At 39.1% G+C, this 15,610-nt stretch overlaps 1 protein-coding gene across 1 annotated transcript in view; it reads right to left on the reverse strand.

The window, feature by feature from the left end:
* The window catches only part of BLMH (bleomycin hydrolase), a 40,134-nt gene that overhangs the window by 10,197 nt on the left and 14,327 nt on the right, over positions 1-15,610 (reverse strand). The window contains exons 7-11 of the mRNA XM_079798874.1: positions 11,638-11,793; positions 10,607-10,765; positions 10,425-10,492; positions 9,278-9,395; positions 6,341-6,410 (exon numbers count right to left, since the gene is read on the reverse strand). Of these exons, the coding sequence (XP_079655000.1) occupies positions 6,341-6,410; positions 9,278-9,395; positions 10,425-10,492; positions 10,607-10,765; positions 11,638-11,793 (571 nt within the window). The remainder of the gene's footprint in view (positions 1-6,340; positions 6,411-9,277; positions 9,396-10,424; positions 10,493-10,606; positions 10,766-11,637; positions 11,794-15,610) is intronic.

Raw genomic sequence — 15,610 nt, forward strand, 5'->3', positions numbered from 1 at the left:
GAAAAATAAATACAAATACTTCAGCAAACTTTGAATTCTTATCAAGCAAGATGCTATGAACTACATGTCCTGAGTACGTCTGACAGAAATATGGAATATTCATCAAACTCTTTAGAGTTGTATAACAGTGTACAGTTTGAAAACTGCTTTCACACATCATGTCATTTGATGGATATAGACAAACTGCAGGACCTCAAAAGGAAGCAGTAATTATACATGGTACTGACAGAGAAGTGTGCAGTCGTAAGGAGTTAAATTACTGTGGAGTATTCACAATCCAGGAAGTGGTAACTGTCTCCTGGTTCCATAGTGTAATGTACCTGAAGCCTGTGATGAGTTTTGTACCTAGCTGTGGACATCTCCCCAACATCCCCGGGTAATCTGGCTGGAGAGGCAATTAAAGGCCATACTACAGGTTTTCAGGAAGCAGTAGAAGTCTACATGTCATCTGAATCACACATCTACACTTCTTTCCAGATTAGTCTCTACTATGCCAAAGTCTCTGTAGCTGAAATCATCACCTTTAGGAGGAAGTCTGGAAATTTTACTAAAATGAAATCAGAAACAGAGAGGCTTATTTATCAGGAAATATGAAGAATGCAGGTTAAAAACAATTTCAGATGTTCATGTATCTGAAAGGCACAAAAACAATTTGAAAAATGAAACATCAGTCTTGGTTCACAATTAAAACCAGGAGAGACAGAATTTTAAAAAATATAAAGATTTCTTACAGTGACCATTGAAGAAATAGAAAATAACACTCGCCTGACCCTCACTTAAAAATTGTTATTTAGCCCAGCCGGTGTGGCTCAGTAGGTTGAGCATCAACCATGAACCAGGGGATCATGATTCGATTCCCAGTCAGGGCACTCGCCAGGGCTGCAGGCTCGTTCCTCGGTAGGGGTTGTGCAGGAGGCAGCTGATCAATGCTTCTCTCTCATCACTGATGTTTCCATCTCTCTCTCCCTCTCTGAAATCAATACAAACATATTTTAAAAAGAAAGTTGTTATTTAGTATATTAAGAAACTAGGCTAAACAAGCATTAAGAACTGTGCTATAATTCCACACTCAGAGCTCTGCTGTTCCAGGCTTCAGGGCTGGAACACCATCTCATGAGTACGTGAACCAATCATAAAGAAATTTCATATAAGACTGGTTCATTAGGGAGACCATCTAAGAATTTATTAACTACCAAAAACACTGTCATATGCATGATAGAATGTTGATAACTACTGAAGCTGGGTGATGGGCCTGTGGGAGGGGGAGGTGTTCTTAATACTATTTTGTTTACTTTATATATGCTTGAAATTGCCCATGACAAAAAATTAAGAAAAAAAATTATAAAGCAGAACTTGCAAAATAATTTTGGGGAATTTAGGGTGATTACATACAGTTTCTTACTTGCCCAACTGACAATGTGCTAACTTTAGACATAAACCCTCATAGGAAGCCCCAGCCCTCCCTCATATTTCCAGCCAAAATGGTGCTTTAAGAGCCCTTTCTCCTGACATCAGACATTTACACGATGTCTTCAGATCCTTTATATAGTTTTATGTCCCCTCAGTCACTAGTTTCTGATAAAAAAAATCATGAAGTTCTCTGTTATTTCCATGAGTGCACTAGATGCTACACTAGAACAGAGAAGCTGAGAGCAAGCAAATAGTGGTTAAGAAAATGGGCTCTAGTATCGGAGTAGGGTGACTTTTGCTTAAAGAGTATGAAATTTTACTCTAACAAGCCTATACATTTTTCAAAATGAAAGACAACGTAACATGTTCCAAGGTCTGTTCCTTGATCCAATTTGAAATCTGTTTCTGACATAATCTATAAACAAGTTACAAAATGCATAGTCAAGTATTTCAAGAAGCAGGGGGGGAAAGAAAGCCATGTTGGTTGTTCAATATGTTAGATATGCATCCAATTTTCAGTCCTAAGGAATCAGCCTTCACCAACATGAAGTAATCCAAAGGGTCCAGCAAGACAAGAATTAACTTCTCCTTTAATGTCTCTCATGATCAGAATGATTTACTTAGTGGTCTCTGGACAGGAAGGACCATGAACATGACCAATGGGGAAAGACTAAAGCCAAGACTGGGTAGAGGGCAAGACTGTCCCAGTATCTCTCTTCTCTTTACCTCTAGCTTGTATTGTTAACACTGCTTTTTTAGAAACCATCATTCTAGCTTTTTTTTAAGTTTTTACTGATTTCAGAGAGGGAGGGAGAGGGAGAGGGAGAGAAATATCAATGATGAGAGAGAATCATGGATTGGCTTTCTCTTGCATGCCCCTTTTACTGGGGATCGAGCCCGCAACCTGGGTATATACCCTGACCTGTTCATGGGTGGATGCTCAACCACTGAGCCACATCAGTCATGCAGAAACCATCTATCTTAGCCTGCAGAAATCCCAAAGAGAATGGTAACAAACTATTAACAATGTTATCTATAAAAGCAAAATGCCAGCAATGCTGTTTAAGGTGGTCACGTCTCCCTAGAGAACACAAACAGAGGCTCTGCCTCAGGCGTGCTTGCCAATACCAACCAGGATGACAGACAGGAAGGCCCTGCTGGGATAAACACACATCACCAGTATAATAACATGCTACACATGCTCCGAAGGTCAGGCCACGTGTGCCAACTAAATTAGATCATGTTTTCTTTCCTTCCTTCCTGTTAAGTCTTCATTACCAAGAAATATATGGGAATAATTTATTTTGGCTTTCAACGAACTATTCCCTACCCCCACTCAGTTCAATTTCTTATCTCTTGGCTCTCTACTGAAATGCTTTGCTCTGTATAATCTCAGGCATTTCGGTTATTCAAAAAACAAAAAAGTTACTTTAATCTTAACTGGATAGCTGCAGATTTCACCAGGAAGGATTACAGGCAGATCATCGGGATCAAGACCTCAGCTCTTTCCGCATACGGCCTTCTGTATCTGCCAGTTCTGCACCCATCAATTCAACCAACAGCAGATCGAAAATATTTTGGGGGGAAAAGTGATGTTGTTGCTGATATAGTTAGGCATACAATGGTTGTGTCTGTATGAAACATAGACTTGCTTTTCTTGTCATTATCCCCTAAAGGTTACAGTATAACAGATATTTACAAAGCATTTACACTATATTATGTACTAGTATATACTATCTAGAGATGTTTGAAAGTATACAGGAGGGTGTGTGTAGGTTTTATGCAAATACACCACTTTATATAAGGGACTTTAACATCTGCAGATTTTGGTATCTGAGGGGGTCTTGGAACCAATTCCCCATGGACACAGAGGGACGACCGTAATAACAGAAAGAATTAGTCAGCAAAAACAAAAGTTGCACTGAGTTGGAGTAGAGAAGTACAGTTGAATGGAAAAGAAAATTAGCAAAGTGGCCAAAATCCTCTTTAAGAGTAGGTATTTAGGTTCAAAGTAATAAAAACAATAACTCACACTATCCAAAACACCAAGTATTTGCCTGGCTTTACAAGTGTTTATCCTCTCTTAAATGGACCTCAATGCCATCTACAAACTCAGTGACTATTAAAGATAGAAATATGTCACAGAAGCAAGCCAACTGATCCAGGCTCATCTAAACAAACCATAACTTAAGTCCTTTTCCTAGACACTAACTTCTATAACAAACCCAAGTACAGGGACCAAATTAGACCAAAATGAAACGAGCTATGAGGTTCATCTGAAGCAATATCTTATGTTTTGAAATGTTATAAATAGCAAATCCTTTCCATTCAAGATAAGCTATTCCCTTGCATTCCTTTCTTAACTATCATCAATTTACAGACATAACTAAATTGTAAATTGTTTATTTTTAAACTTTCTGCTAGCTTTAAGATTTATACCTTTCTCCACATGATCCCAATGTGTATTTGCCTTAGAATGAAATTAATCTTATAAGAAATCACCAATTAAAAAATACGTTGCAGCCCAGCCAGGTGGCTCAGTCGGTTGGAGCATCATCCTATGTACCAAAAAGCTTTCGGTTCGAACCCCAGCCAGGATGCATGCAGGAGGCCTACTGATGGATGTGATGTTTCTCTCACACATTCATGTTTTTGGGATTTTTTTTTATCTCTCTCTCTCAAATGAATAACCATATCCTCAGGTGAGGATTAAAACAGTTTTTTCTAAGCAAAAAGTATATGTTGCACTCTAATACATAACAGTAATTTAACAAGCTCCACGGAATCACAGAATTACAGAAATCACAGAAGGGGGACATGCAACTATCTTGATGAACAGAAATGCTCTAATAACACTTGTGTTTATTTACATACAAACACTGAGCTGCTGAGTTTCACAGCAGATCCCAGGAACAGTTAGCCAAAACCCACCAAGGACCATTTCATGGGGAGATGAAGACCTGGAACGACAGATGGCCTTAGGTTTTGGCCATCATATATAGGCCTTTGCTGCCCAATCGCAGAATACTGTCAAGTTCAAAACTCAAGTTAACAGGCTAAAACAGAAGTTTTCACATTTAAACTACTGAAACTCCATCTGCTCAATTCTAGATCTCCACACTCCGCCTCCTCCTCCACCTTTCACCTTTGGAATCCTAATGCTCTGAGGAACGTAGCTGGAAAAATCACTGTTCTAAACACAGAGGGAGGCAACAGGCAAAGAGCTGCTGCGATCTCTATTTTCTTTTGATTTTTTTTTTTTAAATATATTTTATTGATTTTTTACAGAGAGGAAGGGAAAGGGATAGAGAGTTAGAAACATCGATGAGAGAGAAACATCGACCAGCTGCCTCCTGCACACCCCCCACAGGGGATGTGCCCGCAACCAAGGTACATGCCCTTGACCGGAATCGAACCTGGGACCCTTCAGTCCGCAGACCGACGCTCTATCCACTGAGCCAAACCGGTTTCGGCTCTTTTGATTTTTTTAAAGAAAACTTCCAAGTGTCTGGGAATCTCACTAGCTTCCCTATCACATCCTCCCAGGCTTCTATCTAGTCCAGTAAGCTGTGGTTCACGTGCTTTTCCTAGCCTGAATGCATTGGCTGAAAGTAAGGAATATGAAATTTGAAAAAGAGCGGCTACAAAGTAACACCAGCACATAGCACACCCGCAAATACACGCGCACATGCATAATACTCTACAGTAGTCACCACTTTTGGTGTAAAACCCTAAAAATTAAAGCATAAAAGTTCCTTAAAAGGCTTTTATTTATTATGAAAAAGTCTTTAAAAACATGGTCTCAAAAATTTGCAACAAAAAAATACCCTAAACTGTTAATGGTGATCTGTGGGTGGTAATATTAGAGATTTTTATATTTTTCTTTTTATTTATCTATATACTAGCATTCCCATTGCAGGAAGAATCCTACAATAGGGTTTCCTGCTGCACTCTACCCCGCCCCGCCTTCTCCGCCAGCCCGCCTGCTTTTCTCCCTTCTCCCCCAGCCCCGCCTGGGCTCCTCCCTTCTCCCCCGCCCCGCCTTCTCCGCCAGCCCGCCTGCTCTCCTTCCTTCTCCCCCGCCCCACCTCCACTCCTCCCTTCTCCTCCCCCCCGGCTTGCTGGCTTGCTTGCTTCTCTGCAGCTTTGCTCCCTTCTGCAGCTCTTCGCTTCTTTCTACGCTGTCTTGATATGCAAATTAACCGCCATCTTGGTTGGGGTAATTTGCATACACATCCTGATTGGCTGGTGGGCATGGCTTGGCTGTTGGGCGTGGCTTGGGCATAGGGAAGGTGCAGTCAATTTGCATATTTGTCTATTATTAGGTAGGATTTTTATTTTTCTACAACTCCTATGTTACATGTGGCTTTTTTTTGTGTGTGTTTTTTTAAGTCTAATTATTATCATTTACTTATGACTTCTGCCTGTGTTTTGATTTGTCAGAATAAAATAGTTCTAAACAGTAACCAAAACATTCTTTTCCTCTAGAAAAGACTCCTAGAGTCTCCAATAAATGCCTAAAGTTTCTTGACAATCCCGCTCTCCCACTCAGAGGCTGACTTCTGGAGTTAGTGCAGTAGATGAAAATGCACCCAGTGCTATATAGCAAGTGTCCTGGCAAAGGGCACTCAACCTTCTCATTGGCCAAGGTGTTCCGGTACAAAGAGGTCTAGCAGGGTCAGCCGGTTTGGAATGAATGCAAGCACATTCTGGTCTCAGTGTCAACCTGGGGGATTCAGGCATGCTATTTTTGTCAAGAGGATACTGGGGGCAAACTGGATCCTCAGATTTTTCCCTAGAAGAGTCTATCCAGTGGGACCCATGACTGAAAAATCCTCCACATTAGGGCTGCTTTCTACCCATATCTCTTGAGACAGACTGCAGAGCAGACTCCAGGCACCCTGAGTTGGTATTACCAGCTTAAGCTCACCTTTGTGGCCATGGTCTTCACCCCATGAATTCTCCACTCTCCATTTCATGAATACACCATCCTGATTATCCTGCAAAAGAGTGGATAGTTTGAAACCAGATCTCTCCTGCTGACGTGTCATGTTAATTTTAGTTTTTCTTCAGCCACTCGGAAGAAACAGCCTCCTCTATACAGCCATGATACACATACATGACAGGGCCATCTCTTTTCTACTATAACTAAAGGGATACTCCAATACAAGTGTTTGAAGCTCGTGGGATAAAAATGCAATGAACCTAACAAAGCAATCATATTATTTTCTCCTTTACAATGTATTCTGTACAGAAACAAGTATATTAAAATGCTAGTTGGCTAAGAAAAATGAAATATTAAATTACTAAAAGCAGTGAACACCATCTGAAGCCAAAACTCTTGCTTTTAATTGATTAGCATTCTTTGCAAAGTCATTCCAATGTATTTATTTTAGAAATTATTCTAAGATCCAGTCAGTTTAAGAAAACAAACACATTCTCATCATACTGCCTAATTTCCTACTTAAGGGAATCAAGTACTGACACTCTCCAAATGTGTGCTTTTACTGATTCAGTTATACTAATATTAAATTTAATACAATAGAGATTGAATGGCTAAGCAAAAGTAGAAAGACTGTTTTCATAAAACAAAACCCAGGCAGTATACTGTTCTCTCTCTTCTGTCTTCATTAATAAAATAAGCTCAATTTTCATCTTCTTAAAGGGACACTGATACACATCATAAAAACCTTCACTATAGTCTTTACTATCGTGACAGAGTGGGACAAAAGGCTCCATTTGGGAAAAGACTTTTCTTCTTCATGCTCAGCCAGGGCATTCACTTACGTCAAAACAACTTAAATCTTTGTAGCATGAGAAGAGAGCTGGCTCCGTATTATCTCCTAATGATTTCATCTGTCAACTCACACTTGCACATAATTGCATGAGTCTCATCTACATGGGATTTGACTCTATTCTTGGCAGGTTTCTTGGATCTCTGAAATTTTCAGTCTCAGAAATAGCCAACAACCAAACACACAAGTTCAAACATCCTTATCTGTACTACCCCTTAATTTTAGCCCCAGGTACCTTTAAAACTACATCACTAAACTATACATTCTAAGACTAACCTATTAAATGTCTGTTTTGGTTTTCTGCTCCCCCCATTTTAGTCCATCTTTCCTTTCCTTTTAAGTACCACAGTCAGAATCTATATTACCTAAGGTCACTATTATAATAAATCTAAAAATGCTTCCTCTTCTTTCCTTTGCCAATGAATTCCCACATGACCTAGTTCAAGATGTTCTCTGTCTTCTACCAATATAGAACAATACCTGGACCTTCCTCATAGGGATTCTAAGAAATCAGCAATAAGAAAGAATATTCCAGAATACAGCAACAGCATTTATCTTTGCATTACCATTCAAATGCAGTGCAAACTAGTTTTAGTGGTCAAAAACTCAAACTGGACCCTGGCCAGATGGCTTGGTTAAAAAGCCAAGTTTGGAGGTTCAATTACCAGTCAGGGCACATACCTAGGTTATGTGTTGATCCCAAGTCAGGACCCATACAGGAGGCAACTGATCGACGTTTCTCTCTCACACTGATGTTCCTCTCTCTCTCTCTCTCTCTCTCTCTCTCTCAAAATCAAGAAAAGCATATCCTCATGTGAGGGTTAAAAAAAAAAAAAAAAGAAACCTCAAACTGGAGGGAAGAGAACAATCTTATTTAAAATTCCAGATGAGATAATATAAATTCTGCTTTACACTATTAGCATTAGCATGTAAGGTAGCTCCATTTCCCCGAGGAAAAAACAGCAGGTTAATAAACCATGCCAATAAAAGAGTGAAAGTTCCAGAGAAAATGATATGGTATGTATGATTTTTATTTCTAAATAAGTATGTATGATTATTAATTCTGAAAAATATGAATATTCTATAACAGAGATGGAAAATAAAAAGCCAAACCTTTCCTAGAAATGACAAGGTCTTTGGTTTGTTTTTTAACAGTCTTCTAAATAATTTAAAAGTTTAACCTTAATTTAGGAACTTTAGTTATAAACACTGAATTTAGTAGGTCCAAACATAAATATGAACAACTTAGTATTTTAGTAGTATTATATTTACGTTAGTATTTTATTATTTATGGTATTTTATGAAAAGTTCCTTCTGATGTCGTTATTTTGTGACTTTCTTCCCAGGAATTAGACAGGTGGGAAAAAGAATACTTTTGCTTGTGGTAGTAAAGAATTTAAGTAGTTTGAAGTCTTTTCTTCCTTATGATCCCTGAACACAGGTGTAAAATATCCTTTCTAAAAAAATAAAATATCCTTTCTACAGCCTAGAAATGGGGAGGCTTCTTTGTGAAAAATAAAGTCTCAGCTGCTGTTTCCAACAGTGTGTCCTAGAAATAGTGATATTACTATTTAGAGTATTTCATAGGAAATTCAAAGTACTTTACATCCAATTTCCTGAAGCTCTGCATAAATCCAGTAATGGATGGGCATGGAGTCCACAAATTACTGTTACTGACATTTTACTGCAGAAGAATCTGAATGACAAATGAAAGGAAGGTAAGTCTGAACACACGTTATCAAGATATGAACACTTTCAGGGCACATTTCAATCCTCATTCAATAGAAGTTATCTTCTCCCAGGTTCCCTTCACACCAAGAACTTCCAAAGTTACAGAATAGCAGTTACTTCCTTACTCCCTGCTGACCCAAATTCTGCTCCCCACGGAAAGTTCCTATTTTTACTACCTCTGTGTTGCAGCCAAACCTCAAGTGACGGAGGTACAATGTCTTGCTTGGAAGCTAACTTTTCACAAAGAACATCTACACTATAAAGCTCTGATGGATAAAGAGTCTGCAGGAGAATGCAGGTCCATCTGTGTAAACACTGTGGTAGGATGCTGAGCGTCATACCTTCTCTGAGACCGCAGTGAAGATCATGGCGTGGGTCATAAGTGACTCACCAAAAGTCAACCTCTCAGCTTTGTTCATGTTCTTCAGGGAGACACCAAACACTAACTCATAGTCATAGCTGGAAAAAAACACAACAGTACAGAATAAAGAGAGTACAATCAAGGGGGAAAGATAGCTTCTGGTTGCAGAAGGAACAGAAGGGGCCCAATAGCGCCACGTAAGTATGGCTGTGGCTCTTCAGGGAATTGAATACATGCAGAATTTAGTCTTTCAATGGCATTCCATTCTCTAGTGTCACAAGAGTACTCCAGAAAACACAAACTTCCCATCTCAAAAGTTGGCAAGATGAGCTTGGATTGTTATTTTGGCAATAAAACTTAAAAAAAAAAAAAAAGCCTTTAAAGTAATTTCTTTCAAAAATGGTCTCCTTTAAGCTGTTAGAAGCAACCCAGTTTCTTAATCCATTTATACCACTGCTGACTATGAAATTTAAATAAAAAATATTGGAGAATATTTTCAAAGTTAACAAAATTCACGAATTCTCTCTTTTAGCAGATTCCTTTTGCTAACTATGAAGTTATTTACTCAACTTCCTACAAGTAACAATTACTTATAAGTAACCTTAAAGTGGTATATTTTAATAGCCAAGAAATCTTGAATAGTTTTATTCACAAATGAACCTTCATTGTCATCAACAACGAGAAGGAATGCTTTAAAGTGTGTGAATTAGTCACAACTGTCATAAAGACAAAAATATATAATTCACCCAAGTCAGGGAAGTAGTTCAGAAGGATCAAAGAGCAAACCAGAAGTCTGGCAAACCTTTCAGTACATTTCCAAATCTGAGCAGATTTACACAGCAATCAATTATTTTTTAAAGCGCCTTTCTCATATAGAATGGCTTTTTAGGAATATCCAACAATTCCAATGCAGACACGAAGTATGATCTTGACTTCCCAGGTGAGAGCATAGAAGTATGTGGAGTTTTGTTAAGAGTCTTCAAGCGCTACAAGATGGCAAGAAAGAGACCCGCCCTCAGGCCAGCCCTCCTCTTTGGGTGAACCTCAGCCGAGTCATTTCGTACCAAGAGTGCACTCCAAAAGCAACAACCCACAAACGGCTTTCTATTTTAAATTCCTGCACTCACACATTCATGTCACTGAGGCCCAGCTTGCCATTGAAGTGTTTTCCAACATCACAGCCAAACCACACAGCCTAGAAATAGAGGAAAGAAGAAGAAAGTCAACATAAATCCGATCTTCCTACTCCACCAAAGATGTGGAAGAAGAGGTTTTAACCCCAAAGCAGAAGACACAGAACAATACCAACCTCTCCATCTTTGATGGAGGCAGCAACCATCTTTTTCAATAAGTCAATGGGCTGGTTGTTATATAGAGTTTTTCTCCCTCCAACCATATTGCTTAAGTAGTCCACCGTGTAAAGTTTGTTGTACTTGTGCTGGGGCCGAGGGTCATTCACTAAACAAATCTATTGAGATCAAGAACACGTTGATGAGAACCTAAAACCAAGAATGTCAAGCAAGACACATACCTCTCCTCTAAGTTCATATGTTTACATCAAAGCTCATTACCTCTGCCTACAAGAATAAGCATTACAAATATATCCCTAAATAACAGAGAAACAAAAGGTGGCAAGGTCACTGAAAGAGTTCCTTGCATATTCTAATTAGTCCAAGAGACACATTTGGGAGCTGCATCTTTCCTACTGGCAAGAATTACCCCAAAAGTAATTCTGAAGAATTGCATGCAGTAGGGCAAGATGGAGATCCCATCATTATAAGATCCCTGCTGTCAAGTTACAAGATGGGCTTAACACCTAGCAATACCTCAACTGAGTTGGGATTCTAATAATAAAACATTTGCTTATAAGAGGGTCAAGATGACAATAAAGGAAGGGGGTCTCTGGTCATCTTGCTAGGCAGTGGAGGAGACCTGAAAGAGGGCAGGAAAAACTAGGGTGGGACATTGCTCCCTTCCATGGGAGTCCCCGGAGTGGGGGTGGGGAGGGTACATTTCAGAGGTGCTCTGAAACCAAAGTCAGACACATTTTTATTGTCTTTGCACCTGGGAATGATTCTGGGCCCAAAACCAGGGAAGTATGTGGGAACTGAACTGACTGCTAGCCTACAGTTAGAAAAGTCTCTGAAGAGCGGCAATGGGAATCCTGATATGATCAACTTTAGTAGGTCCATCAAATACCTCAGAGGAAGCAGGGGAAAAAGTTTGTTTAGATTCTAGTTTGATGATCATGCATGCTAACCCCGGAATCTTACAACCTTCCTTGTAGTCAACAGGCATTTGAAAGTAAACAGCCAGTGGCTGCCAGTGCCAGTCGCCAACCTTATCTTCCATGTTGAAGAGTGGCTTGACATGTTCCCTGTAAAACTCCAAGGGTGTTATGGGGCCAATCTTCTGATAATTTTTATCTTTGTCTCGATACTCCCAGGTGAATGTCTCTGGTGGATTACCCAAACAGATGCACACCACTCGGAATACCTGGAAGAAAGGAGGGGTACAGATGAGTGATGGCTAGCGGAAAGTGTTCTTTACCACTTCATTTTCCTCAAACTTAGGAAATGTAAGAAAGCAGTGGCTAAATTCAAGCCAGAAATTTCACAGGAAATCTAATATTGTTCCAAAAATTGGAAGGCTGATGTCCAGGATTTGATATCAGTCAGCTTCTGAATTCTTAAATAAACACTCTGAACAACCCAATTCTGAAATATTAATATTTAGTGCTTAGTATTTGCCCTGCAAATTAACCTTCCTTAGCCAAGAAGCTGCTTACCACTGATACATAAGACCTGGGTTGCTGCTCTGCTGATTACATTTCAAGTGACAAATAATGACATATATTTTATAAGTGGATTTCCTTCCCTTCATTCTTCTAGGTTTTGCTTTGATTGTGACAGGGGTCTCCACTCAGAGAAAAGTCATTAACTTTTCAGCTAGATGACAATGTCTGATAAAAGTATTATTAGAAAAAGAGTAACTTTTAGTAAGTAGTAAGGTACCACTTTTTGGGTTGTGAGACCATAACATATTTTCTAATGATGACACAACACCTTCAACAAAGCATCAAAACAATCAACCTTTATATTATTTTCATTGGAGCATAGAAAGTACTTCCTCTTCTTTTAAAAAAAAATATTTTTACTTATTTCAGAGAGGAATATTTTTACTTATTTCAGAGAGGAAGGTAGAGGGAGAGATAGAAACATCAATGATGAGAGAGAATAGTTGATTGGCTGCCTCCTGCATGCCCCACATTGGGGATTGAGCCCACAAGCTCATATGTGCCCTGACTGGGAATCGAACCGTGACCTCCTGGTTCATAGGTTGACACTCAACCACTGGGCCATGCCAGCCTGGCAGTACTTCCTCTTCTCTATCAAATTTGCTATATCTTTAAAAAACAACAACACTATCATCTGCCCCTTCCTTCTCCAACCCAGTCACCACTGTGATCCAGTTTCATCACTTATTATCTGCATTATTTGAACCACACATTTGTATACTCCATTACCTTCAAGAGAAAAGAAACTTATATTTAAGTGTGCCTATTTTGTGCTAGATACGAAATATCTGTTAAGTTTACGTAATTTTCATAACACTCTCTTAAAGTATAATTTTTCCCTCCTTCTATCTTTTTTTTAAAGAGATCAAGGTTCAAATTAAGTAACCTATTTAAGGTCACATAGCCAGTAAATAGCAGAGCCAGGCTATAAACGGAGGTCACACACAGTAAAAAAAAAAAAAAAAAAAAAAAGTTTGCTTCTTGGGTACAGGGTTTAAAGGGGAACATTTACTGAACTACTATGCTGTACTATAATCTCTGAATACTACATCTCTTAAAGTGATAGATATTGTTCCCATTTTTTTTTTTTTTTTACAGACAAGGAAACCAAAGTTCAGGGAAATAAATTGCTTGACTGACGTTACAAAGCCAATAAATGGAGAATTAGGGTTTGAATTCCGAATTCACTTTAGTGCTTTCTATAACACCACGAATTAAGCATTGAACATTTACTATCATTTTCTAGGTTTCTCCAAAAGATGATAAACTTCTTACGGGTGAGGACCAGGTCGTGGATACTTTGTGTCTCCTACAGCATCTAGCACTATATCTGACCTAGAAATAATAGCTGATCTGAACATTGTTCCGTTCTCCACATCACTACAGGATGAATAATTTTAGAAGCACCACTTTCTTCAAGTCACTTTCTTGTTTAACAGTCAGTAATGCTTCCTTAGTACCTCCTACAACAAATCTAAACTCCATGACCTGATTTTACTTTTTTACCTTTTCTAAAACTTTTTTACAAAGGCATAACTTACAATCAGTAAACAGTGAAGCACACTAACCTTAAGTATACGGATCAATTCAATTTTTTACATAGACAGACACCCACGTAACCACCATTCAGATCAACCTATCGAACAGCTGCAGGCCGCCAGAGGTCCTCTGGCCCCTTTGCAGTCAGTAACCCAAACCTCCCTCAATGTAAGCACCATTCTGACTCATATGCCCATTCATTAGTATTGCCTGTTCTTTAACTGTATGTAAATGGAATCATACAGCACACTCTCTTTTGTATCGGGCCTCCTTTGTTGATGTAATGCTATGAGATTCACTTATGGTGCAGTGAGAATCAGTAATTTTTTTTTTATTTTTTTTTTACTGTGTGTGACCTCCGTTTATAGCCTGGCTCTGCTATTTACTGGCTATGTGACCTTAAATAGGTTACTTAATTTGAACCTTGATCTCTTTAAAAAAAAGATAGACTACAGTAATAAATACTAGTATGTTACAATTTCTCTACTCTCCTAGTGATAGACATGTGAATTGTTTTCAGTTTGGAGTTATTATAAATAATGCTGCTTACAACATTTTTAACTGAATTGCTTTTAAAGGGGTTGAAGGAATTTACATGCTCACCAGTAATGTAAGAGAGTTCCAGTTGTTCTGCATTCTTGCCAATACATGGCATTACAATTTTACTTTTTTGGTGGGTGTGTAACGTGGTTTTAATGTGCATTTCCCTGATAAGCATGGTAGGATTTTAAAGGCTCTTACAGCATCACCCATCCTTATTTCCCATCCTGGACTCTGAACTCCTGCCAGGCGTATCTGTGTCTATCTTTACTGCCTGCTCAATGCACTCAGCTCACTGTCACCTTCGTAACTTTGTCTCCTGTGTTCCTCAGGCCCCAATCCTAGTCCCATGCTTTAAAGCTCAGTGCAAGATGCCCCTCCTCCAGAAAGTTTCCACCAGTTATTCCAGCTCACACTAACTGCTCCCTTTTCTAAATACTTCTGGCATAAAAATTTAACATTTGATTCCACAGTGCCATTTACGTTTCTCTAATGTCTCCCTCATTGGCCTTAATCTACTAGCCACAGGATCTGGGTCTTAGAATATCCCATTGAATCCTAGAAGAACCACATTAAAAACACTTTTCTTAAATCACAAGTTCTTCTCCAGTGACTGGTGTGAAATTTGAATTTAGGAATTCAAACTGAGCTTCTGCTCTCTTTAAAAACACTCTGATGGTGAGGCCTTACTCACATGTATAGGCAATGTTTCCCTAGACTCCAACATCCAGAACTAGGTGAAGTCAAACATGCCAGCTCCAGCCCGTTTCTGACAAATAGACCATGGATTCACACCTGCCACAAGCTGATTACAGTAGATTATCACCTATCAATTCCATTTATAATTAAGGACACATCCTTCTTTTTCCTCTAGTTAAAGGAAGAACAATGGCTCCCAAAATATTGTTATTTTCTCATTTCATAGTTTAGAATCTTATACATTGGCAAATTCTGTATTGGATGGAGTGATTGACTAACTAGTGTTTTTAAACTTCAAAATAGGTGTACCAAATACAGGTAAGACTAGGGTAGCCAATCCTACCCTTGTTGTAGTCATTCTTGGACCAGTGGGGCTACTTTACCTTTTAAATAATGTCCTCGTAAGTCTATGGGCTATTTCTATCCCTATGATCTCAACCAGGGCAAGAGGATCACAGAGGATCACCTGAGCCAAACCACAAAGGTACTCTAAAAGCAGGCAAAAGGAAAGGCTGAGAGAGCAAAACAAAGCTATAGCCTATAAGAAACACACCTCTCCTTTGCCCTCCGCTATGGAGAACTCTCTTCCCTCACTCTACTCTCCTCTCCCTTCAGAGAGGTCCGCTCCCACCTCTGTTCTAGAGAGAATCATCTATGCCTGCCTGCTTTCTTAACCCCCACTCTCACCACACCATTTAAGGAACTTAGTTCTTGGTACTCCTTAGCCATTCTTGATGA

The sequence above is a fragment of the Cnephaeus nilssonii genome, assembly GCF_951640355.1.
Source record: "Cnephaeus nilssonii genome assembly, chromosome: 19".
Classification (NCBI taxonomy): Eukaryota; Metazoa; Chordata; class Mammalia; order Chiroptera; family Vespertilionidae; genus Cnephaeus; species Cnephaeus nilssonii.